The 27783-nt window shown below is 37.0% G+C and overlaps 2 protein-coding genes across 2 annotated transcripts in view; one reads left to right on the forward strand and one right to left on the reverse strand.

Annotated features, from left to right (window-relative positions):
* LOC128228316 (minichromosome maintenance domain-containing protein 2-like) overlaps nt 1-27783 on the forward strand; it is a 48176-nt gene that overhangs the window by 4125 nt on the left and 16268 nt on the right. The window contains exons 5-21 of the mRNA XM_052939558.1: nt 167-271; nt 819-923; nt 1138-1205; nt 1441-1539; nt 1891-1988; nt 2924-2941; nt 3075-3144; nt 3627-3680; nt 3915-3994; nt 4443-4611; nt 5325-5414; nt 5635-5830; nt 5988-6135; nt 6818-6960; nt 7225-7334; nt 9895-9968; nt 10423-10501. Of these exons, the coding sequence (XP_052795518.1) occupies nt 167-271; nt 819-923; nt 1138-1205; nt 1441-1539; nt 1891-1988; nt 2924-2941; nt 3075-3144; nt 3627-3680; nt 3915-3994; nt 4443-4611; nt 5325-5414; nt 5635-5830; nt 5988-6135; nt 6818-6960; nt 7225-7334; nt 9895-9968; nt 10423-10497 (1702 nt within the window). The 3' untranslated portion in view covers nt 10498-10501. The remainder of the gene's footprint in view (nt 1-166; nt 272-818; nt 924-1137; nt 1206-1440; nt 1540-1890; nt 1989-2923; nt 2942-3074; nt 3145-3626; nt 3681-3914; nt 3995-4442; nt 4612-5324; nt 5415-5634; nt 5831-5987; nt 6136-6817; nt 6961-7224; nt 7335-9894; nt 9969-10422; nt 10502-27783) is intronic.
* On the reverse strand, nt 13787-27750 carry LOC128228323 (medium-chain acyl-CoA ligase ACSF2, mitochondrial-like). The gene is made up of 16 exons (XM_052939569.1): nt 27674-27750; nt 25128-25311; nt 24868-25002; nt 24609-24656; nt 20716-20792; nt 18324-18368; nt 17676-17793; nt 17467-17568; nt 17083-17240; nt 16765-16927; nt 16274-16381; nt 15420-15574; nt 14945-15092; nt 14635-14687; nt 14364-14421; nt 13787-13852 (listed from the first exon to the last, which is right to left on the reverse strand). The coding sequence occupies exons 1-16, from the start codon at nt 27700-27702 to the stop codon at nt 13787-13789; spliced, it is 1647 nt and encodes a 548-aa protein (XP_052795529.1). The 5' UTR covers nt 27703-27750.

A 27783-nucleotide genomic window follows, 5' to 3' on the forward strand; every position in this document is an offset into this window, starting at 1 on the left:
TCTCCACATCCATAAAATATCTACCCATGTAAATACAGAATAATGATAACTGTAATTCTATCTGGCAAACTTTATTGCCTTTATTTGTTGAATTTATCTGTGAATGATCTGCTCCTAAATAACTTGTGAGCTGAAGTATAACTCAAGTATTTAAATGTTTGAGCAGGAATACAATACACAGTGCCAGCTGTCTTACACGAGTCTTTGATCTCGGGTCTTTCTGTCGACTGAAGGGCGTTGTCATCGGCCTTTCTGCTCTAACCAAGTATACGTGAGTTAGCCTCCTTGATAGATAACATTCAAACATGGAATGTCAAAAAATTAATCGATGGACCTTCATGATTAATACTTGTCTTGGTAATGTAGATCATTATTCCAATATTAAAATGCACATATCACTGTTAAGAAAACCTGTATAATGATAATATATTTATAAGAAATATCTGTCATGAAACATTAAAACAGTATATAAACAAGTATTTCCCATTTTTTAGTTTTCACTGGATATTCTTTTCATTGTTTTGTCCCCTCTCCTACCTGTAGTTTCATTGAGATCATGTTCACCTTGTTCTCTATCTTGGAAATTCAGGGATGAGTTCAACTTGGCAAGTGAGTTTGTCATGGTACTGTTACCTATGCAGGTGTTGAAAAGATGTGTAAGCGGCCCTGTACGTCAGTGGTAGAGCACTCGCCCTGTTAGTAGGAGGTCCCAAGTATGAGCCCCGGTCTGGCTGCACATTTTTCTCACACTTTGACATTAATGTTTAGGAGCTTTCATTTCAATTTTATTTTTACTTTTTTATTTGGTTCAATCCTAGACTGAGCACCCGCTACCATTGCCTAGATGAGGATTGTGAGGGTTTCCATGGCAACCACTACATCCGGGTCCATTCCCCGGGGGCCTCAGAGACACAGACTGTTAGGTATATGAAATCATCATGTCTATGGTTTGTGAAATTCCCTTCTGCAACAACTAAGATTAACATTGTAAAACAAAAATTAAGGAAGCTGATTTTAAGTATCCTTTTAACAATAGAATGACTAAATGTGGTACCCAATCAAAGTGCCAAAGATGCCTTTCAATTGAATATATGCTTGAAAAATATTCCCACTAAATCCTACCATTTTTTGTTCTAGAAAAGATTTTAAATGTGCATTTTGTTACTGCACTCTGGCTGAGGACAAGTCAAGAAGAACACTGTCCGGTAAGAATTTTTAGTTTTATTTATATAAAGCAAACTGGTATAATACGAGTATGGTAGATTTCTATCAATTCCTTATTAAATCAAAAGAGATTATGGCATAACAGAGATTATGGCATTACTTTTGCTCAAGACTCTTCCGACAAATTGTCTTTGTCTTGCTTTTATTATATACTTGTGCATTTTTTATTTTTAGTCAATGTCACAACTTATGCAATTCTACATGTTTATTTGACAGAGCGGCTAGTGGCAGAGGTTGTGCCTGACAATGTCATCTCTCTCCTAGGTCACGAGTCAGAGAGGGCCAGGCTTCAGGCTCTGCCAGTCTACATCAGAGGTACATTGTCAGAGTGCCATATTTATTCATCTTGAAATCCATCAGCTCATTTTCAGTCTCATTGGTCATGTCTGTTTTACAAAGAAACACATCGAGGAATGCCATAGCCTTGGTGTTGTCATTAATAGCATTGTTGTGCAAACATGATGGTATACTGCAAGAAATGCAAAAGGTTTAGCATCAAACTTAGTACATGTGTTCACAATGACAATAGTCACATGTCTAGCAAGTCTCATAACTCTGGCTACAACGTGTGTTTTTCTGAAGTGAAAAAGAAAAAAAGGTAATGATCTTCAATGTTTATGTAATTACTTCTATCAAAAAACACTATCTGTTCACATTTCATATAAGATGATCTGACCCGACTGGTTGAGATTGGTGAGGTGTACGAGATCATTGGACGCACACGGAAAGACATCCAGGAGGACAGGATCACCATCTCTGTCGAGGTCTGTTGCTCATATGTATACAGTAGTATTTAGGTTATACTAATGTGTTATAGCCAGGGGCGTAGCTTCCTATGGGGGGAGAGTGAAAATAGCAGAATGCTGATACAGCTGGATAGTGAAAATAGCAGTATGCTGATACAGCTGGATAGTTAAAATAGAAGTATGCTGATACAGCTGGAAAGTGGAAATAGAAGAATGCTGATACAGCTGGATAGTTAAAATAGAAGTATGCTGATACAGCTGGATAGTTAAAATAGAAGTATGCTGATACAGCTTGAAAGTGAAAATAGCAGTATGCTGATATAGCTGGATAGTGAAAATAGCAGTAGGCTGATACAGCTGGATAGTGAAAATAGAAGTATGCTGATACAGCTGGATAGTGAAAATAGCAGTATAAATGCTGATACAGCTGGATAGTTAAAATAGCAGTATGCTGATACAGCTTGGTAGTGAAAATAGCAGTATGCTGATACATATATATATCACACTAAAGTTTTGTTTCCTTGAAAGAAACCAGTACTGATGTCATTTTTGAGTGGACAAGTGAATATGCCCCGAGTAGGATTTAGGCCTACAATCACTTTGGTTAAAGGCACACCTTAATGTCAACTATTACCATGGACCTCTCTCACCCTAAAATGTCTTATTTATGTGTTGTCCATGGCAGTATTGTGCTTGTTTGCCCGACAGATAAATACCGGGTATATTTGACAGAAACCATTTTAATGATAGCGCTTATAATTATTTGTTCCACAACCATACACGGTGACACAAAATTCTATTATGTAAAATAAACACATTTGTCCAAAAATTTGCAACAAGTTTCCTACTACACTTGAGGTTATGATATATAATTGATTTGTTAATTCATTTTTAATCTCTTATTGATACTGTTCAAATTGTCTTTTATCAAAAGCTGTACTTTCCTTTTACAGGCAAACAACATCAAAAAGGTCAGTTTCGTATTTATCCAATGATATGCATGTAAGTATTTTTCTATTTTTATTAAATTATATTATGTGTGCTCATATTTACTGGTACTTAAATCACTTCCCTGAAAATACATTTGTATCACTCTGACCTCAGGTTAAGATGGGGATTTCAACTAGACAGTTGCTACAGGAGACCCCAAGAAACCTACTGAAATTGTATAGAGGTATTGTTTCTTCTTATTTATGAGTTTTTGGATACTATTGAATCAAGACTGAATTTGTTTGGAAATGTATACTAATGTTGTGTTGTTTTGATGGTTTGGTATTTAATCTGCATCAAAGAAAAGACTTATTTTGTCTAGATTTTTAGCTCGTCTGTTTTTCAAAGACAAAAAGTCAAGGTATTATCATAGGCTTTGTTTTGATGGTGTTGCCTTTGATCGGCACATTTTTTACCCATGGCCATAACTACTAAAACTGTTGAAGATATTCAAATAAAACTTGGTACACAGGTTGCCAGAGACAAACTCACATGAATAGTATGCAGGGCCCATAACTCTGGCAGTAATAACTGAGTTATGACCCTTTATTGACTGAAGACAACAACAGACAAATATGGAGCGTTCGCTCCAGGGTCCTCTTATTTCTGTATTTATGTTTCTTGTGAAATAGTTTATTAATTCATCATGACTTTTCCTTTGGGCAGACAGGCAGAAATCACCATGGAGTTTTGTTTTAACCCTGGCATATCTGTTTGGTGGTGAGTAAGATTTATATTTGGCATTCTTTTCATAACATATTAATGTTTCCATTAAGTAGTTCCATTTTTTGTGTGAATTGCAGTGGCTCTACATGTATAGTCTTTAGTTTTATCTATTAAAGTGAAGTACCAGTAAACCTGCAATAGTTTTGCAAAGACCATATTGCTAGGAATCAAAATATTTAGAGCTATAAGAATGTCCCACCATACCTTGTTTTATTCCTTTCTTTTCAGGTGACATATGTCCTGTTGGTTCCTATTTCCACCTGAAGCTGGTTCTGCTGCTCAGTCTCATGTCCAGGCTTGATCACAAGGTTCGCATAACATTACAGTACCAATAATTAGGCTTGACCACAAGGTTCCAATAATCAGTTCATGAAAATCAAATTATTTTAACTTAATTATAGCTTGTCTGTTGCATTTTGAAGTAAAAAGATGAAGTATTGTCATAGCTTTAGTGCAGTTGTAGTTGTTGCTGTTGGGGGTGGTATTAGGAAGAAACTATCCACCTTTGGTCATAACTGAAAAATATTTAAGATATTAGCATGAAACTTGGTATACATGTTAACACTATACTGTGTCAGCAAAACAACTTTGGTTAAAAATAGTTCTTGTTATTTTACTTAGCTAATGAGCGAATACAAGTGTGGTGCTCATGTTGAGTTCAGTAAATGTGTATCAGACTTAAAAAGTGCATGTACTTTAGTTGAGGCATCAGGTCAAGATCAACATTACTACAGTAATTCTCTGGATTTTATTCAGACAAAACCCCTGCATATTTTGGCTGTGGGTGGAGATGTAGAGATGATATCCCGCCTTCTACATTTCGGTCTTCGTTTCCTTGACAACACGACCAGCTTGACCGCCGGTCAGTCTGTCACCGGACATGTCACCCAGGACAAGTACAGCAGTGCTTCTTACTTTGTGGAAGGTGGATATACATTTTGAAAGAATGTCTTCAGAAATATTGATTTTTAATCACATAATTATACCGTATGTGTTTTTGTTAAAGGGACTATACACCAGATTGGAAAAAGTTTTTTTTCTGTAACGAAACTTAGGACAATTATTTAATAAATGTTTTACTTTTTGATATCATAATTGTTAAAAAAAAATACCAAAATGTAAAAAAAAAATCGAGTTGGAGACCGGGTTCGAACTGGTGTCGCCAAAATTGCAATTCAGTGTTGTATCCACTGTGCTATGTAGGTTTACCCTAAATGGTTGGAATATTTAAGCTATATACCTAACATGGTAATATCACGTGATAACATCAACTAGCCAATCACGCATAAGGAATGAATTCTACTAGGTAGACATACCTAGTAATCTTTTTTAATGGAAAAATACGAAAAAACTGTGAAAAATAAATTAATTATAAACTATGTAGTACTTCAGTTAATAAGTTTCAATGCATTGTGCACATCGAAACCAAGTTTATGTCAGTTTTTGACATTTTTTTTTTCCGCTATTTCATCATACGGAGTACAGCCCCTTTAAAGGTTTAAGATATCACTATGGCAGTAAGGAATAGTTATTAAATAACCTTTCTTGATTGTTTTAATTTGTTTGTGTATGTTTATAATTCAAATGGTTTGTAAAACATGTGTTGGGTTACTAATAAGATGCCGCCATGTATCTAAGGTGGTGTCCTTCATCATGCACAGAATGGACTCTGCTATGTTGGTGATGTCAACATACTGAAAAAGTCTGCTCAGCAAAAACTACAGTCAGGTACTGCAAACTAAAGATTTGTGAACTATTGATATATTTTCTATTCTAGAATACATGTCTGTTGCCTGTATGTCCATGGTTTAAGATTTTAACACTGTTCTGGGATGTTAGGATTTTGTGGAATAGTAAATGTACCTAGTTTTTTGTGGGGGTAATGTAACAGTTAGTAGAGATTTAAAATCTATTTTGTCATTTATGTTGGTGTATTTCTTTATCAAAGCGCTGAGTGGAGGGAAGGTTGTAACAGATGTTGGGTCAAAGTTCACGGGTGGGCTGCCGCACCACATGGAGCAGCCACTGAGAGCAAGAGTGTGGGGGTATGCCGACCCAACTCCCTCCAAAAAGACCCATCAGGTCCTCTCAGATGAGCTGTTTGTAACCTGCAAGACTGGGGATACACAACCAGCCATTCTGGAGTAAGCATGAGGTTTTTATTTTGTGGTTTTGGTTTAAAAATGATGTCCTACAAAAATATTTTGCTCTATAAATCATTCTTTTGAGACAGATGTTAATTGTGTCTTGCAAAAAAGTTGTATGACATTGCTGTGTTATTGAATGTTGTTCATCTTCCAGGTCATTTAATATAGTGTGTTTCTCTGACTGCGCTGACTCTACAAGCAGTGAAGCGGTTCAAGCCCAGACAATGGAGATGACATTGGTGGCGGCCATGTTGAATGATTTAACTTCTAGTCTGCCAATCACAGCTTTCGACATGATACAGGTTGGTCATGTAGATAAAAATGTACATTTTGTTCTTATTTTGGGGATTTGGTTGTGTGTCATAAACATTTTGCTTGACACTCAACACTCTTGAGCCATTTGTTTTCCACAATATTAATGAAAGGAATGAAATTGTGCCTGTATGAAATCTTTTTCTAGGTCAGATTTGATTAGTTGTCATGTTGGGTTAAATGGTAGGTCATTAGGTCAGATGTCCGACATTCTTGTTAGCACTATTGAGGTAACATTTTCTATCCAATCTTTACACAACTTAGTGAATAGTCAGATTGGATGTCTTAAAGAAATTTAGGTCAAGGTCAAATGTGGGTTATGTCAGATCAAGCAGAAGGTCACTATGACAAATGCTACAAAAATGTGTTGACACTCTATGGGCCTCATTTTCTAACTAATTTTAATCTAAATCAAAATCCCTGTTAACACATGCGGGGCCATAGTTTATTCCCAATTTTATTATTAAGTGATCTTGGTTAGTAGACATGTTTCAGTGATATCTAGTTAATTTTGATATAGGTTTGGTGAGAGCATTATAGGTCCTTTATTATGACTGGGATCAATTCTCCCAGATAAAACTCATGTTATAAGAAGATTATCTTTGAGGCTTGTTATTTGGAATGTATTTTGTTTGTCTTTAAAGTGCCATTACAATAAAAAAATACTTTCAGTTTATCAAGTTTGCTAGTCGCCTCCGACCGAGGTTTGAACTTGAAGCAGAGAGCCTGATACACAGTTACTACCTCTCCAGTAGAAAGTCTCGATCCAAGGCTGGTGATAGCACTGATGTCCCCGTCAACGCTGACCAAACAATGTATGTACATAAGTATAGCTGATAATTTAAGGTGTTAAAGCTAAGTGCATTTACCAGTGAATTGCAGAAAATGTATATGTTTCTTCAAATAGGATCAATAATTAATTGACTAGGTCACTTTGTATCAAAGTCTGCTGATAAGCATGTTATAGACATGTTTGTGAAATATGGTTCAATACATACCCTGAAGAAATGGAATTGCCTTGGTAGAAATTAAATTTGAAAGATTCAAGTTTTGTTTTCTATTTTGAAGTTTTATTTTAGATTGTCGTTGGCATACAGTCATGCGAAGCTTGCCTTACGGAATGAAGTGACGATGAATGATGCATTGATGGCCATTTACATCTATGAACAATATTTAACAGCTAGATTTGGTAAGGTCTTGATTTGTGTATTATTGAAATATTCTAATGAAACTATATTTCATTATGCCACCTTTTGAAATAAATGAGCATATATGTTTGCAAATGTCAGATGTTTGGTCAGAAGATGGGTTGGTAGACCATATGTCCACAATAGCTTATAAATGATTTGACATAGGACAGTGAAACCTTTGTGATACGCTTCCCTTGATCATTTGATGACCCAGATTGTTGTTTTGTCAGTAAGTCAAAGTCCTGATCAACAATCTAATGAAAACTTTGTTCTCACAACTTCAGAACGGTTTAACCTAGGATATGGTTTTTCAACAGTAGGTTCCCCTTGACCAGTAGATAAGCCTCTTGTTTTTGAGGTCACTAAGTCCAAGGTCACTGTCAACAGTCATAGACATTTTTTCTGCACAATAACTGGAGAACAGTTTGACCTAGGACTATGAAAAGTCAGTGATAGGTTGCCCTTGACCAGCAATTGACTGCTAATGTGTTTGAGGTCGGTAGGTCAAGGTGACAGTCAACAGTCTTATGGAAAATTTGTCACTATAATAACTCAAGATTGGTTTGACCTAGGACCATGAAACTTTAATGGTAGGTTGCATTGACCAGCAGATGACCCATGTTTAGTGGACAGTAGGTCAAAGGCATGGTATACAGTATTGTGACAATTTTGTTCACACAATAACTCTTATGCAGGTTTTCTAGGGCCATTTAAATTCAGTGGTATCCTGCACTCAGTAAGCAGTTTTTTAGGGCAATAGTCAAGGTCACCTAAACAGTCTCATGAACAGTTTTTCCAAACTCCAACTGGAGAACGGTTTGACCTAGGACCATGAAGCCTAAGCAGCTGATTGACCTTGACTAGTATGCCCTATTTGGGTTAGGATGTCAGTCGATCAAAGGTCATTGTCACAGTTAACACTTTCACGAAATCTGTTTATAACTATTAATAATTAATGCATTTTTATGCCCCCGAAGGTGGGCATATTGAAATCGCACCGTCTGTCCGTCCGTCTGTCCGTCTGTCCGGCTCTGTAACTTTCCCTTGTATGGACAGATTTTAAAATAACTTGCCACATGTGTTCCACATACCAAGACGACGTGTGGCGTGCAAGACTCGTGTCCCTACCTCAAAGGTCAAGGTCACACTTAGTGTTTATTCACAATGGAGTGCTGCATATAAGGACATAGAGTATAGGTTGTCGTGTCCGGGCTGTAACTTTCCCTTGTATGGACAGATTTTAAAATAACTTGCCATATGTGTACCACATACCAAGACGACGTGTCGCGTGCAAGACCCGTGTCCCTACCTCAAAGGTCAAGGTCACACTTAGTGTTTATTCACAATGGAGTGCTGCATATAAGGACATAGAGTATAGGTTGTCGTGTTCGGGCTGTAACTTTCCCTTGTATGGACAGATTTTAAAATAACTTTCCACATGTGTTTCACATACCAAGAGGACGTGTCGCGTGCAAGACCCGTGTCCCTACCTCAAAGGTCAAGGTCACACTTAGTGTTTATTCACAATGGAGTGCTGCATATAAGGACATAGAGTATAGGTTGTCGTGTCCGGGCTGTAACTTTCTCTTGTATGGACAGATTTTAAAATAACTTGCCACATGTGTTCCACATACCAAGACGACGTGTCGCGTGCAAGACCCGTGTCCCTGCCTCAAAGGTCAAGGTCACACATAGTGTTTATTCACAATGGAGTGCTGCATATAAGGACATAGAGTGTAGGTTGTCGTGTCCGGGCTGTAACTTTCCCTTGTATGGACAGATTTTAAAATAACTTGTCACATGTGTTCCACATACCAAGACGACGTGTCGCCTGCAAGACCCGTGTCCCTACCTCAAAGGTCAAGGTCACACTTAGTGTTTATTCACAATGGAGTGCTGCATATAAGGACATAGAGTATAGGTTGTCGTGTCAGGGCTGTTACTTTCCCTTGTATGGACAGATTTTAAAATTACTTGCTACATGTGTCTCCACATACGAAGAGGACGTGTCGTGTTCAAGACCCATGTCCCTACCTCTAAGGTGAAAGATACACTAAGTGTTTATTCACAAGGGAATTCTGAATATAAGGACATAACAGTGTAGGTTGTCAAGTATGGGTGGTATTTTTTTATGTTCAGAGGCAATTTAAAATAACTTGCCATATGTATTTGACACGTAAAGGCAAGATCAACTTTTCATGTACTGACCTTGTTCGTAGGTCAATGTCACATTCGGGGGCATTCGTCACATACTGTGACAGCTCTTGTTTTTTCTTTAACACCTTCATTCAATCTTACATATGTTTCTGGCAAAGCAGTACTTAGAGGGCATAATATTTGACAACATCTTTTGTTTCAATAATCAAATTTCTTAACCTTTTATCCAGTTGAATGTAATTGTATTCATTTCCATGATTTATGTCATTATTGTTTCAGAACGATTATAATTGAATTCCAGTATTGTAACAAAACAGCAATGTGGTATTACTTTCCTTTAACCAAAAGCCCAAGTTTGAATAACACTTTTTGCAAGACCACATGTTTCATCTTTTGTTTCAGGCTTTTCGAATCTCGGCATTCAGCCCATCCCTCATGTAACTACAGAACTGTTGAACTATTGTCTTGGACCAGAAGTTAGTTGCAATTTTATATATACACACCTTGTTCAATTTCACTTCTAAAACTAAAGCGGAAAGTCTAAATAGTTTACCATACACCATTCATATAAAGAATTTAAGTTATAAAACGAACACTTACAAATAGTAGCATATCTTCCATATTAAGTAAATGCACACCTATTTGTGGCACCATGGTTTCTGGTTTCATAATTACGACTATTTGTCATACGGAAAGTTTCACTTGGCCGTAGCAAACTTTTATCATATTTATATGGTGTTTTCAAGCAAATCAATTATTAATATCAAATTAACTTAGTACATTCTGGATTGCTCACATGATGGTGAAAACAAGCTACTTCAGTATGAACTTCATCACATGGCCTATCTACATGTAGATTACATATATCAGTATTTAAGTGTGTTCTTTGACTTTGAAATTAAAGTGGCCAAATGTGTTTTTTTCTATCAGAATGACAAGAGAATGGAGAAGTTCCATGCCAGCCTGCTTCGCTACTGCTCCCTTACCTCCAGCCTGGAGGAGTGACAAAGTAGGTCACATGATGCTCATGTGATATATATAACATCTTGGATAATTCTTGTATAGTAACATTTGTTTCTTCCTGGCTTGTAGAGAAACCAATGATGACCATACTAGTGGGTTCATCATTGTCACATGTTGGTTATGTGAATATAGTTCTTACATCTCTATACCTCTTTAGAAACGGACATTGCTGTTGCTCCATTGTCTGTGGGTCTGGACAATTGAACTACAAGAGCCAGACGAATAGGTAGGTCACATGATGATCAGGTCACATGAAGGTCATGTGATAATTTTTGTGACCACATGCTCGATAATATTTCGGTGCAAACTAACATTGGTGCTGCCCACAGACATCAGCCTTAGCTAGAAGATAACGTGATGGTTATGTCAACTTAATTATAAATTCATGTGAAATGCATTTAAGCATTTGTGTATGCTGTCTTTGCACTGACCAAATATCCTTATAGTTAGGTATAAATTTATATTGTTCATTGTGTTTAATTTAAAGTTTAAAATATCATTGATTGCATTTCATTAACATTCATTTTATGTTCAAGAAACTAGTGTATTGGAAAAATATAGCTAGATTACAACCCTGAACCAGTTATTTACTATTTTGTCTGTGATAAACAATTTGTATAGCATGTCCACTATGTCTGTGATAATGAAATTGTTCACCTTGATATTTGTTTGTTATGCCCCCCTTCGAAGAAGAGGGGTATATTGCTTTGCACAGGCATGTCGGTGGGTCGGTCCGTCGGTAGACCAAAGCTTGTCCGAGTGATAACTCAACAATTCCTGGACGTATGGTCATCAAACTTCACATGAAGGTTGGGCCTGACCAGTAGATGACCCCTATTGATTTTGGGGGTCATCGGGTCAAAGGTCAAGGTCACAGTGACCTTTAATGGTAAAATAATTTTAAAGCTTGTCCGAGTGATAACTCAACAATGCCTGCACCCATGGCCCTCAAACTTGACATGGAGGTTGGGCCTGACCAGTAGATGACCCCTATTGTTTTGGGGGGGTCATCAGGCCAAAGGTCAAGGTCACAGTGACCTTGAATGGTAAAAGGTCGTCCGAGTGATAACTTGACAATGCCTGCACCCATGGCCCTCAAACTTGACTTGGAGGTTGGGCCTGACCAGTAGCTGACCCCTATTGTTTTTGGGGCTCATCGGGTCAAAGGTCAAGTTCACAGTGACCTTGAATGGTAAAAGGTTGTCCGAGTGATAACTCAACAATGCCGGCACCCATGGCCCTCATAATTGAATTGGAGGTCGGGCCTGACCAGTAGATGACCCCTATTGTTTTTGGGGTCTTCGAGCCAAAGGTCAAGGTCACAGTGACCTTGAATGGTAAAAGGTTGTCCGAGTGATAATTTGACAATGCCTGCACCTATGGCCATCATAATTGAATTGGAGGTTGGGCCTGACCAGTAGAAGACCCTTATTGTTTTTGGGGGTCATCGAGCCAAAGTTCAAGGTCACAGTCACCTTGAATGGTTAAAGGTTTTCCGTGTGATAACTTGACAATGCCTGCACCCATGGCCCTCAAACTTGACTTGGAATTGGGCCTGACCAGTACATGACCCCTTTTGTTTTGGGGGGTCATCTGGCCAAAGGTCAAGGTCACAGTCACCTTGAATGGTAAAAGGTTGTCCGAGTGATAACTCGACAATGCCTGCACCCATGGCCCTCAAACTTGACTTGGAGAATTGGCCTAACCAGGAGATGACCCCTATGGTTTTTGGAAGTCATCTGGCCAAAGGTCAAGGTCACAGTGACCTGGAATGGTAAAAGGTTATCTGAGTGATAACTCGACAATGCCGGCACCCATGTCCCTCAAACTTGACTTGGAGGTTGGGCCTGGCCAGAAGATGGTCCCTATTGATTTTAGGGATCATTGGGCCAAAGGTCAAGGTCACAGTGACTTTGAATGATAAAAGGTTGTCCGAGTGATAACTCAACAATGCCTGCACCCATGGCCCTCAAACTTGACATTGAGGTTGGGCCTGACCAGTAGATGACTCCCATTGATTTTAGGGGTCAAAGGTCAAGGTCACAGTGACCTTGAAAGCGACCTCGACAATTCCTGGACCTATGGTCATCAAACTTGACATAAAGGTTGGTCCTGCCCAGTAGATGACTCCTATCGACTTTTGGGGTCATCAGGCCAAGATCAATGTCACAGTAACCTTTAACGCAAAAAAAGTTAACAAATCTTCTCCCACTGATATCTCAACAATGCCTGAACCTATGATCATTAAACTTGACATGGATGTTAAGCCTGACCAGTAGATCACCCTTATTGATTTTAGGATTCATAGAGCCAAAGGTCAAGGTCACAGTGATCTGGAATGGTAAAAGGTTGTCCGAGTGATAACTCAACAATGCCTGAACCCATGGCCTTCAAACTTGACTTGGAGTTGCATCTGACTTGTAGATGACCCCTTGTGATTTAAGGGGTCATTGGGTCAAAGGTCAAGGTCACAGTGACCTTGAATGAAAAAAAAACTTTTCTGTGTGATAACTTGACAATGCCTGCACCCATGGCCCTCGAACTTGACATTTAGGTTTCTGGTGACCAGCTGATGACTCTGGATTTTGAGTTCATAGAGTCAAAGGTCATGGTCATAGCACACTCTATCCTCACACATTAATGGTCATAATCTTAAAACTGACTTAATGGCAACAAATCAGCTGTCATTTCAGTCCATGCATATTTCATTCAATTGTCCATATTATCCTGACAACATGGCCCTCAGGGGGGGCATAATGTTTGACAAACATCTCTTGTTTAACTACTAGTTGCAAATACAACAAATTCCAAACCCTGTAGGATGTTGTTTGTCTGTAAAACGATTATTGTGATTTAACTATTTAATAGTACAGAGTATGTGCCCAGTGTACTTATTCCAATGCTTGGCAGTGTAATCATCTGGTTTTTCTCTCATTTCTTATACTATGTTTAACTTTGTCCAACATTTGTAATCTTTAAAAGAATATGGCTGACTTAAATGGCATTTTGAATACACATGTTCTCATAAAAAACGCAAAGCAATTTTTCAAACAGCAACGAACATCGATCACTATTTTAAAAACACCACTGATAATCTCGTTTTCCAAATATGTTTAGTTCTTGCTCACTTGTTGACCACCCCTCCTTTGGTCTGAACCCAAAGAACATGGGCTTTGGGGTTAATGTGTCAGTTTTCTATTAAAAACAACAAAATCACACTAAACTATTGAATTGTTCGTACATTTTTAGGCAACTATTTCTTGTGCATCTGTTATTCGTCAATCTGTAACTTCTTCAGTTTTGCGGCAACGATTTCTGTAAGGGCTACATACGCAATCTGCAAAATGAAATATTAGTTATGTTCAAATAAAACGATAATGAAAAATGAAGTTAAGCGATCGACGTTTTCATTATTGTTATCTTCATTTCAACATACCTTTTGTCGTGACCCCGTCCTAGGAAGCTTGTCAAAAAAAAAGTAGTAATCTGGACGGAAATCTTCATTCAGCTGAATATAGAAGTTGTTATAGTAAAATATTGCAGTTGTTCCACACACTTATTAAGTTAACAATTTAACTGTTTAAATGTAATGTCTTATTAAACGGTTATTAACAGCATACAACTCATGCCAGATACTGAACTGTTTTAGTCACTGTTAATCCCCAGCTGACCAGCCCTTGTTTTTTTAGCGCTGATGCCCGCGATAGGATAACAAATAGCCTGTGTATTATTTATTGACTAATTGCCACCTAGGGCCATGATCAAAAAGGGGCTGCGCCGTTTATGCTTCGACTGATCATTATTCATTGATCTGAGATCAAACTTTAGCTCAAGAAGTCATATTTTACCTCCTGTTCCAGTGATGTCCGTAGTTCTTGCTCAGTGACATGACAGTCATTCTTTACCCTAAAATATAACAAATGGATTCCCGTATACCGTGTGGTCCCACTCATTACAATGTTTTTCAAAGTTATTTTCGTCACATTCAAAGTCTTTCATTTTGTTTGTACTATCTTGATGACATATGATTTAGGTGAAAAATATTCAGGCCTTTTTTAAATAGTAGAAAATGTTGATGTCAAATATTTATTCGAATGAGCTTCTCGAGAAAAATCTTACTCAACACAAAGGCAAATATCATCTCCTTTGATGTCGTTTGGAATACCAACGACCTGTAATTTAAAATGACGAACAACATATTCACCAAAATGATATGAGCGCTGATTAATTTAAAATTTTAAATCCGTTATTAAAAGCGTTGCTGAGTCAAACGAAGTTTTACTGCAATGAACCGTTTATTTGTAGGATACAAGATTTAAAAAAAATCTTTGTTTAAAGTCGGGTTTATGAAAACAAACAAAAAAATAGCTCAGAGCTATTTAACGACATAAATGAAAAGTTGGTAACACCATCAGAACGGAAAATAAACCTTTGCGTTTAGCACTCGTTCGTCTTTTTTCACGACTTCTAAAATGAAACTCGGAGAGACGGCTTCTGAGTAATGTTTGAATATGACCATTTCGGACTTTCGGCCAATGTATGTCACGTGTCCAGTCTCGTCCATTATTCCAATGTCGCTAAAACAATAAAAAAATGTATAACGATGTATAACATTCACATGTAAAAAAGGAGTATTGTTACGATCGTGTTGGTGGTTCGTCTAGAAACACATGTATAAGGTAGGCAATAAGAAAGGGCATGAACATATATCCAACAGTAAAACATTTTTCTAAAAAAATAATAAATAGAAATGTCATCCCCGCCCCTATTTAAAAAAAAATAGATGAAAATCTAGCAATCTATTATTTATCATTAATATTTGACTTAAGGTCATTAGTTTTCTGATAAATTCACAGAAAACTATATATTGTGAAGAAGTTAAGTGTATTGCTAGAAAATTCTACCCGAAGTGGTGCCATCCGTTGTTGTCTGGATGTTTTGTTTGTGCAGTACGTTCTGTGTCGTTGAAATAGTATTTAAGTATGGGCCATCCTCTCAAACATATTTCCCCCTGGCTTCCAATAGGAACAACATCGTCCATTTCGTTTACTAGCTTTACCTAGATGTAATACAGAGCAAATTTTAACGAATGACCGGCTTACTGTTTAGCCCATTAAGTGTATTACGTAATATGAATAAAACATGTAGCGTTGACATCTGCTTTTAAATTGACATGAATAGCTGGTTAATTGTAGCATTGTAGTAATCTGTTGGTCTTTATTGAATATTAGAACGATGCAGCTAATAGGATTGCTCGATATAAATAACGAACATGTATAGTGAATGGAAACAATGATGTATGGCCATAAGATTGGCTTCACTTGCATAATGAAAACCACCCCAGATCCACGTTATTCTATTAATCCGACCCACAATTAAGAGAGTTCTATGAAGGCTCCATTAGCCGTATTGATAAACTTGGATGTCTGGTGATCCCATATATTGTATGTTTCATTCCGAGGGCATTTACTTGCTGATGATTTATATGCAGAATAATTCTACACGTACAGCTATCACAGTTTGTATATTTGCTTTTTATTTCAACTGAAATCTGACACTAATTTATATTTCTCTTTTCTGCACACAAAACTCTTCTAAAAGTACCAAAATAATATTGAATCACCAGACATCCACATTATGTCGGATTCCTTAATTATGCCTTGAAACAAGGTCATCGAGAAATCGGATTGTCCTTCTACTTTATTTTATCACTTTTGGGGAGAGACTACTTGGAATATATTAATGATACTAACGATACCTCACAATGGGGAAATGGGAAGCCTATTGAATTCAATCTTTGTTCGGGTGTCGACCACCGCACTGATGTAGACAAGCCCACAAAGCATTCCGTGGCGCCATACATAGTCTGCAAGAACGTAAAAGGCATGCGTACTTACATACGCACGTGCTCGTATGATTTAGGTATTCATTTTATGTTGGTCATAATATTCGGAATTATTCATAGTAAGAACTTACTAGGTAAAATCATGATGATGATAGGACGAGCGCAGCAAACCAGCCCGTCTTAGTCAAGATTTTACCTACTGTATTCTAAATGTCTTAGATTGTAACCCATTTTCAGTAGACGGGAAACTAAATTATGGCATCGTGTCTGTTTAGCTGTAAAACTACAAAGCTTAACGAGTATGCATGGCACTTATTGCAGGCTGTTAGGCGAAGCCATTGGCTGGAAAACAGTAGTTTATAATGAATTTATTTGAAGCTGAAAAAAACATAAGACCAACGTACAATCATATCGGAGAAAGTATTGAGGAGTTTTGTCTTGACGTCCTTGGTTATTATTTGGCCAACCAGGTTTCCTCCACGAAGACTTGACAAGTCGTACTTTTCCCGGTTGGAAGACTGTATCGTGTGAATGAACTCAAACGGCATCCCAGAATGCCACACAATTCTAGAAATAAAACATTGTTATACATGCTATTATATTTTATTACTTTAGTTTAAAGATTCGATATATAGTAATCAGAAATTCACTGAGTGTCTTTCTGAACGTTATCTCCGTGTACCGGCGTCATAACGGATTAATATTTTGGATTAAAACATTACCTGTTTTCGTGTACAAACTTCATGAAAACATCAGCACAGTCCGTATACGGCACGAGGTCACGTGGTGCGATAACCCCGAGATCACCGTGCATGACGAGCCCAAGTAGTGTCACGACGCACGTGTCATCATGTATTGGGTTCATGATGCTAATTACTTCCTAAACGACAGAAATGCATACTAATGATAAACTTATGTCAGTTTAAATTTGTGATGCAACATTCATCAGTAATTGGCCGGAAATGATTAAAGTACAAACTGATGACATTTATCGAAAATGCTTCCGTATCAGTTACATCATATATGAATAGGGTAAATCGTCAATATTACATAGCCGGTTTCCATTCTCTCTTAAATCACCCAATATTAGTTAACGAGCCAAATACCTCTTCCGTGTATGGACGCATGCGCTGTTGGCAAAATTTGGCGAGGTTGACCATGGCATGGTGCGTATGTGCTGACACTTTATAACTGGTACTTGAAGTTCCCTACATAAAAGCAAAGAATATAGACCAGCAGGTCAATCAGCTAATACATTTGAATGTATGAAATACGTAGGATTTATATTTATAAAATTTGGCAATATCATACGTACACTTGAGGCTATCATGTAGGCCACATCGTCGATGGAGACTGACTTAGTGGCCGTCTTTAGTTGCTGTTCAGCGATCGCCTGTCCTGATGCTAGGAACTCCTCGTATGGTAGAAAATCCCTATGTTACAGTATTGTTAACTGAATTAGTTTATAAGGCTATATACGGTACATTCATTTCTATAGTTAAAGTGACACTCTTATTCAAAATCAATACATGTATAACAAACAAAGTTTTAAACTACTTACTATATAATGCATATATGGAATTAATTACTGATATAATGTTTATAACCGTGTATTTAATAGCTGAACACGCAAACAAATTAAATGATTGGTGAATGCTAAAAGATTTACTGTGATATTCTATCCTCTCACAAGGTGGAAATACCGTGTTTTCTACACCTTTTTTCAAATGAAGTACAGTATCCTTCATAAGAACCATTGTTTTCGACATTTATCAATCCTTTTTGGTAAATTATAACAATTGTATTTAATGTGGTAAATCTTATTTGGGAGTAATAGTGCATCTTTAAAGGAAACGCAATTTTAATTATCATGTCATGTCCTATAAATGAAATTTTAGCAATTATGTTGACTTTGATGTCATCATGATTCTCCTATTGTAGTATATATTTAAATATGACTCACGGATCGGCTGGCTGGTGACTGACCAATACAACGTTTCCATCGTGACTGTAACATATAAAACTTGGTAACTCCCATGTTTCCAGTATATTATAACTCGTGGTTCGGCCTTAGAAATAAAAGACAAAGCAGACAATACGGCAAAATAACATTGCCATTTTGGACGATTACTATATGCCGCCGACAAACATATTGTTCCCTCGTTCTGGATCTGCATCTGATCGCCGCTTTTCTTCGAAACATACGACCTGGGGGACCTTCATTTTCTGATGTAAACCAAAGGCAGACGTGGGTACCATGAAACACGAGAACATGCGGGATTAGCCCGTACAAAAATGACTTGTTTCCGGTTGCTTTGTAGGCTTGGGCCATAGCCAGAAGATGATTTATCAAATTGCTTATGCGGTCATCACTCAATGTTCCCTATGGGCGTGCGGTTCAAACGTTCCACAGATGGGTTGCCATTCCAAAATAGCTCTGTGATGACCCGGCTCAAAATGCTGCCTTGAACAGAATGTAGCAGTTAGGAAAAAGATGAATGGACAACTTCGTTTTAGTGCATGTACTAAGCAGTGGTTGTTTTCTGGGACTTGTCTGTATGGGGTCAAGATTATTAATATAATGGACTACATCAATATAAAATACATCATCAAAGTATAGCCTTAATATTAACTAAAATACAGTCGAAACCCGTCCGCTAGATATCACAAGGACAGGCCTGAGTGCTTCGAGCCTCGCGAATATCGAGCCAAACGGGAATGCTTACACAAAGTAAAACAAAATCGGTCCTTTACATCCAGTTCGACCCAACGAGGATATTGAGACATGTAATATCGAGCCAACGGGCTTCGACAGTTTGTCTGTTTGTTTTACTGTTTGTAAATGTACGTTACATAAGCATTGAATGCTCGTGGCCTTGGATCCACCAAAGACGTAAATGAACATTACATAAGCATTGAATGCTCGTGGCCTTGGATCGACCGAAAACGTAAATGAACATTACATAAGTATTGAATGCTCGTGGCCTTGGATCCACCCAAAACGTAAATGAACCATAAGCTTTGAATGCTCGTGGCCTTGGATCCACCCAAAACGTAAATGAACATTACATAAGCATTGAATGCTCGTGGCCTTGGATCCACCCAAAACGTAAATGAACATTACATAAGCATTGAATGCTCGTGGCCTTGGATCCACACAAAACGTAAATGAACATTACATAAGCATTGAATGCTCGTGGCCTTGGATCCACCCAAAACGTAAATGAACGTTACATAAGCATTGAATGCTCGTGGCCTTGGGTCCACCCAAAACCACCAACTGAATTTGAATCAAGTGCAACATATATGGCTTATTAATCGGCTTTAAAATCTAGATTATATCAAAGGAAACACCGACTGCCGCCGTCAGCGATTCGGCGAATTATTTTACGTATCACGTGAACTTACTAATGTAGGGGCGGACTCATTACACCGCAAAGCAGTCATACAGTTCGTGCGCTTACGTACCAAACTCTTTCAAGAATCGTAAAGTCGGCACTTAACTAATTGACCAGCACGTTTTGTTTATTTGCAAACAGTAATATATGAGCACTGGAAGCAACAAGGGTCTTTCGACAAAGACACGGTCAATATGATCGAGCTCTGACTCATTCCTGGCCAAGTAATAAGACTGACGAGCCAGCCGGAGTGAGACTCGCGACCAGAATAACCGACGTCGTCGAGCAGACCAGCAATAACTACGATATATATAAACAAACGTCATACGAGTAGCAGGTAAGGCAATCTATTTATTGAATACCTGGCTACACTTCCCCACTCCTTTTTTGAATTTTCCCTTAAATATATCAAAACAAGTGCTGAGTGTATCCTCAGACCAACATTTCAGCTTATTTGCAAGGACATGAATTTGCGGTATCGTGATCTACAAGTAACTGATTCGATGGCTTTGGTTTTTTTCCATGTTGAAGCGACGATAGCAGCAGTTCCTAGTAATAAGGAATATACGAAGGAATGTTCTATCAGTCATCGCGGATGTTTTGTCGGTAACAGTGGAGATGCTTTGCTTGGAAATGAAATGACATGATAAGAGACAGGTGATTCTTTGAGACAATGGTCAGAAAGAATACCAAAAAATACGGCGGAATACATTCTGCAACATGGAAACATGCTGATATCGTCGACGTTAATAAGGCCCTCATAGAGATTTAACTGTCTACACATATATAATCATTTCATTTACAAAACAACTACATTTAAAACAAATGGACCACTTGTTTAAATTCATGGTGATTTTATAATATACACAGGGGGGTTAAGATATACCACACTCACGGTATCAGCTATCTTTTGATATGCAAACAATTTATTCACAACGATTTGAAAATGACGGATACCTTCGTTGCAAGTCTTTGAGAATCTCTTTCGTTCCTTGGGCATGATCTCTGCCAATGTAGGCTACCACAGGCTTCGACTGAAATATGATGATAATGCTGTTGCTGCGGCTAAGGCTTTTGTGTGTTGTTGTTTATTTCGTTTTAGAAATTTCGCTGACCATTTGAAAGTAAAGCAAAATTCAGCGAATGATACCAAATAAATGACTTTTTATTAAACTTAATTTGGTATACATGAATGCTTACTTTATGTGATTAATTCTGCATGTTTTTCATATAAAGTAAATATTCTTGAGAATGACTGTATAATAAAATTAAAATACACATAATATGACGACGCCTGTAGAAAGGGGTACAAAGTCGGCAAATTCAATTTCGAGAAAAACGTGTTTAAAGTTTTGTTGATTTATTTCACTGACTTTAATAGGTATAAGTCACCATTTCTTTGTTAGATTTATAATTTTTAACGTACAACAATTGTTTAAAAGCATCCATAGAATATACATATTCTCCGACAACGATGTTACCGATAGCGACGAGTTATAATAACAACAAGGTTATCTCCCTTATGCATACGTAATTTCCGGTTGGTAATTGACAAACAAGAAATTTTCAAACTTTTACGTTTTTTGTCTTCATTTGCTGCTTTTCGAGGATGCTTTTGTCGAGTTTTGGCAAGTAAATATCATTGCAGTTGTATCAATTTAATATTAAATTTTATTATGTTAAAATGATTTAGAAAAAGGCGAAAATATTCGTCAATTGTCATAAACCCGAAGTAAACAAATGGCTTGAACTGGCGTATTTATTTAATTTCCATACCACATTGTCCATAATAATGAATGAACTTGTATAATTATATAAATTTCTTATCATGCCGAGTCATATGTTTTTGTAGTCATGGGAGTAAAGTGTTCCCGATGGACATGTCAACGACACTGATGACATTTTAATAAGGATTTGTGCAACTTATGAATGACCTTCGTTTACTAGAGACACTCAACCTGTCCATGATAACATTGTAGATAATTGAAATCTGTTACGAGTTTTGATAACAACAATAATGAATTGACAAGAGATCACAGTGCACTACATAACATCATATTGCTATCTTATTTCAGGACAGTATCCATGTTCCCTGCCCGACCCCCTCCATTACAGTTGGGACATTGCCTGCCAGTTTTCTTCCCCAATCATGCCCAAACGACTGGTCCAATATTGTTCAAAACTTGATGGAAATGCGGTGTCATCGTAGTTTGGAGTATGTGCAGAGCACTCAGGTACATTTTAGTTATTTATAACTTAAGTTCACTAATTAAAGAACGGTTGTTAATTGACAGCTTTTTCCAAGCAAGGAGAAGATTTTTGGTTGCACACATGACAACCTTGTTATACGTAATCAGAAGACATATTGTGTAATACCGAATAATTAAATGTCCGTATTTTATTTTGAAATCATGCAATATTTTAGATAAACAAAATAGCATGTATAAAATAAAGATGTGTATCAAATGTTGCAGGACAACAAGCAGTATATTTCTTCGATGAGACTGAATTGCCTGGGAAGGGAGCAGACACTGTTGTGAGCATGATGATCACTTCTTCAAGTACCATGGCTTGGAGAAGAAAAGCCGATATTGGCACTTTGGTCTTAGCAGGTAGATAATAAAATGTTCACATTAAACCTAAAGTAGAGTACTTTAATTTTAAAAATACTTACCTAACAGAATTGAGCCCTAGATTTTTAAGAGTATTCACCTCAGCATTAGCCGTTTAATTGGTGTCAGTTACATGTAAACAAAATAACCTTGACCATAACTCAATAACTGTTAAAATTGATAAAATACATCTTTGCATACCTGTTGCGAGAGGAAGAATGTATATGTGAACTTTCATAAGTATGTTATTTCTAGTTTACATTTCAAATTTTCAACAATGTTAAACAAAAATAAACGCTGTTTAAACTAGCCAAGTAACTCCTGACATTATCAAAACACTGGCATGATATCTTGATCTTTATATGAGCTTGTTTTTTGTGTGTGTTTTTGTGATGTCAAAATATGACTGAACTAGACATAATTTCTATCAATCCATACTTTCAGCAAACAGGCCTGGCTTTGTGCAGTGCAGGTTTGCTGCATCGGTGATGGTTTAGTTTACCTGATGAAAACCAGAGCAGTTGTGTACCTGAACTCCTTTCCGAATTCTTCATCAAGGGGCTGAATCTTGAATCGCAGTGGTATTAACATGACAAGATCAGAAAATATAGCAGATTAGACATTGAAAAAGACAGTGTGCCCTGGACAGTCACAACCAAAGCATTGAACAAACTGTACAACCTGTTAATTAACTTTTTAGAGCTGTTTGTTTGGACTAGTGTTTGTCATTCATAAATAAGTAATAACATTATTTCTCAGTATAAGAAATCTGTAGGAATTAGAAGCTGATATTTACTGTAACTATATAAACAGACCTCTTAGGGGTTTAGCCAGGTTAAAGAAAGACAGGGAGCTACTGAAAAGAGACAGGTTTCCATGCTTTAATAGGACACCCTTCATTTATCTGTGAAGAATTTAAACATTTTGAATGTTACAGAAAATGTTAGGAATATTGTATAATGTTTAATTGAAGTACTATTAGGTTTCAAGTGCCAAATATGTAAAGCCTGTGTGTATTTATAATCTTGTGAATATAAAGTTGTTATCAAAACAAAATCAATATTTGACTGTCTTAAGCTTTTAATTCTATGAAGGCAGGAGGTTGCCAATCTTGTTCTTCATGACGGGTGCTTCCAAAAAAGAACAGGGTGCAGAAACCTTCCATAACTCTTGCTAGAACGCTAATATCCTTGTTTCATCAAATTACAGTAACATTGACAATTAACAAATGATGTAGTGATAATTTTCTTATGCTAATATCATCAATTTTTATTGTCATTAAGTTTTCTTCTAGAATTGATCTGTACATGTAATGTATTGAAAATGGATACTTGTGGTTGCCATGGTTACAACTGGTTTCTTAGTGTAGTAATATGTTTTATATATATAAATACAATATTGCCTTATGTAAACTTATAATATTTTAAGAAATAATGATTCAAACACATGTACAGAGACAAAAAATACACTACTTTGTATTTTTGTTGCCATGGCAACGTTTCTGTGTTTATTTGTTACATTTATTGTTTTTTATTACAGGATTGTCCATTAGTGAAATTATAATGTGTATAATAAGCATAGCTACAAAATGCATAGATACATGAAAATACCTATTTATGGATGTACATTTTCTTTATATTTCGATAATAGAATATATTTTGTACACTGACCCACCTTGGACTTAAATCACCATAGGAACAAAAGTCTTAAACATTTTGAATATTTTTTTTTTATATATTTGTAAAGTGTCTGCCCATGCTTAGGTTATTTGAGTACTTTTTAAGAGCGGCGTGTGTTATCCCTTTTACGTTTAATATTGAATTGCATCATATTGTGGTTGTCATGGTAACATTTTGATTGCCATTTAAAACTTCAATCATAATTTTAAAAGAATTTTGTCACCAGTTCAATGATATGTTATTTTGTGTAAGATATATAACTACAAATTATATAAAGACATAAAAAACATGTGTTGTTTTATTTCTTTATCTAAAAAATATGCCACTTTTTGACACTTTCATCGATAAATTGATCGACTCCTGTGCTTCTTTAAATCGTCATAACAACATAAGTACTTAAGATTTTTACCTCAAATTTTCGCCAAAATGTTTCTAATGATGTACTCTATAAATAACTACCAAAAAGAGCAAATGTCATTTTTGCACCTTTGTATCCCTTTTTACAGGCATTGACACATATTTGCATAATCATTGAATGGTAATAAGTATATCGGCTTACTTTCCAGAAATATGCCAGCTGGGATTCGGGATGTGCAACACGAACGGGCTGTTGGAAGAAAAAATGGCCTTGATAACTACATTTTGATTTCAGTTATTCATAAGTTGTTTTTTTAAATATCCAATTTTCGCGTCCGTTTTTTAAACATTAATTATGGTGAAATAGTAAGTATTTTTCAGTAAGATAACAACATGTGGAGTATCGAATCGCTATTATCAAAACTGGTATGCACCGGAGTTGCTTTAAATGTCAGACTTACCGCGAGAATTGCAAGTCCTATTTGGACGACGGCGAAATACCAGACAGCAAACTCTGTGTCTGCCACCCCAGTCAAGAACACGTAGTCGCCTTTTTTGGCTCCGGACGCCAAAAGCGCTTTGGAGACACAATCTGCCTAAAAAGATCAAGTAAAAATCTCCTTTTTCACAATTATATTTTTCTCAAAACAAATGAATGTAGTTTGAGTCGTTGTGAATTCGAAAATAGTTTATGGTTTGTATGACTGATTATTTGTTGTACCTTTCTTTTTAACTCCCCTAGGGTGACACTCTGTCCAAACTCTGGGGCTTTAATAACGATGCGGTCCGGATATTCCAGCACTTTTCGTCCGAGGACTTCTCCGATGGTGGCGTCACTAAGTGGCGTCTCGCACACAGCATGATAGTAGCTCTTTGTAAGAGGCTTGCCGCTCGGCCTGGCCTCTCTTTTGATGATACAAACACGAATATAAAAATACAATTCAATCACATTTTACAAAGGGATTTGGATAATATTCTTTTGTCATCAGGAAACCTATCTTTGGAATGCAACAAGTGGCAACTAGAATATTGACTCTACAACATACTGTCAAAGACAAAAGAGTCATCAAATGATATAAGGACATCAACAAATAGAACTATCACTTGATGTAAATAATAACCCAACTACGCAACCTTCTTGTAATAAAAAGTATCACTGACAGTGAGTTAACCTCATAAAATTCTCTATGTCGGTGAGAAGGCATCAGTTAAGTTAATGGTCCTACTAATAGAATTAAAGACTATACCATTGGGGAAATAAGGCGTGAAATTATTAGTTTTTAAAAGTAAGCACACTTTTAAATTGAGTTTAAAAATGTTTATTTTGTACAGTTGAAGTCAATACCGCAAACATATATAAAGTAATGGAGGGAAGTAAACAAATAATAGCATAACAAGGGCATCCACAGACTGCCATATCTGCATCAATATCTACATATGAAGTTTGAGGTCAATAGCGCTAAGACCTTTCACGATATGCTCTTGACAAACATACCAATTAAGTATGACAATTAACAAAGGGCATTTACTCGAAAAATACAGAACCCAGAGTTATGGTTCCCGGCACTGAGATCTATCGGTAAATGTAGTTTGGAGTCAATACCTCAAAACAACTGGAGTAATGGAGAAAAGTATACGTGTTGGGGGTATAACTAGACAGACAGACAGACAGACGCATGGCCTTCATATCATCAACTTTCTGTACAAATAAGAGTTGACAGATGCATACATGGGCGTTGCATGAGCTACAAACAGACAGCCAAAGACACAGTCTTCCTCACATTAAATTTCTGTACAAATGAATATGACAGATGCATACACAGGCGCTGAACGTTCTACGGCCACCAACACAATGGACATTAAAACTCTTCATTGAAGAAAAGCGCCAACGTGTATATATATATATATATATTATTTTTTTAATTTTGAAATAAAATTACTCGAATGGATTATAATGGATGTTAAAAGTGTTAATAATATACATAAAATTTCGAAACATATATGGCTAACCCATTAGTCAATCTTGCTAAAAGTAAGCGTCTAATGGAAATAAGTTCAATCAGATTGTCCATTTGGTCTGTACAGTTCAAATATTCTTTACATCTGCTATTCCGGATGTGTTCTAATCATATCATTATAAGAATTTAACCAACAGACATAGGGGAAATCCTGACTTGAATTATGAATAACTAACCAACACAAATATGCAAAAAGCTATAGAAACATGCCCAGTAGCAAAAAGTTTAAACATAAACCCGGTTTAGTGGCAATGGGCAAACGCCAAAGACATAGAACACAAATTCACAAACAAGAAAAATAGAACAGCACAAGCTCTACAAAGAACCACAGACAGACACCACAGCAACGTGTTAGCGATGAAAACATAGATGTAGTGTGATAGCACGTTAATCAAATATGTGCACATATATCCTTCTTGAACGTGCAACGATCAAAAATATCAGTTTATGAAAAATGTGTATATATATCCTACTTGAACGTGCAACGATCAAAGTTATCAGTTTACGTGCGTGATAACAAAATAGAGGTCTAGGCACAATAGTTTAACATCAGATAACCAATAAAGGACAGCCGCACACTTGATAAAATGTTAACTCACGAGACCCATTTCAGTTTTGTTATGTTATCCTGTGTCGTTGAAGTTATGGACTGCAAAAGACGCCTGTTTTTCAATCAATGAGTCAATTGATCAGTAGTCGATTGAGTTTGACTCAACGCAGCATAAAAGTGGGCAGATTTATGTTGTATTTTCTTAATTCTGGCCCAAAGCGTTGTTAAACGTTCATTTGCCTCGCCAGAAGTACCATGACATTATAAAGTCTTTCCTCTGGCTAGCCGCAACCTCCCATCGTAAGACATCCGCTCACCTCGGTAACCGCACCTTCCCATCGTAAGACATCCGCTCCCCTCGGTAGCCGCACCTTCCCATCGTAAGACATCCGCTAGACACACCTTCCGGACATAAGTTACATCCGTTCCTCCTGCTAGACGTACGTACCTGTCGTAAGAAATCAGTTTCACTCGCTTAACGCATCTACCAATCATTAGACATCCGCTCCTCCACCAGACGCACATTCCCGTCGTTAGACATCCGTTCCCCACAAAAGACGCACATTCCCGTCGTTTAAAATCAGCCCAACTCCCAAGACGCAGCTTCCTGTCGTTAGACATCAGCTCCACTCGCTGGACACATCTTCCTGTCGTTAGACATCCGTTCCCCTCAAAAGACGCATCTTGAAAAATAAATACCTTTTAAAATCGCAGAATTGTTTCTTCATTGTCGCACCTTTAAGACAGTACAGTATTAAAAGTATCTACTTGCATTAGATTAAGCAAGTGCACTGTATTAGTTTAATGAT

This window comes from Mya arenaria, chromosome 3, assembly GCF_026914265.1.
Source record: "Mya arenaria isolate MELC-2E11 chromosome 3, ASM2691426v1".
NCBI lineage: Eukaryota > Metazoa > Mollusca > Bivalvia > Myida > Myidae > Mya > Mya arenaria.

Bases quoted from the DNA above. Each gene is read 5' to 3' on its own strand.
- LOC128228323 (XM_052939569.1), bottom strand. From the start codon at position 27,702: ATGAAGAAACAATTCTGCGATTTTAAAAG. The intron at 18,369-20,715 runs GTATCCGTCATT...TATATGTTACAG, and splicing joins CTCAAAGACTTGCAACGAAG to TCACGATGGAAACGTTGTAT. The intron at 13,853-14,363 runs GTAAAATATGAC...TTCATTTTGCAG, and splicing joins GGACATCACTGGAACAGGAG to ATTGCGTATGTAGCCCTTAC.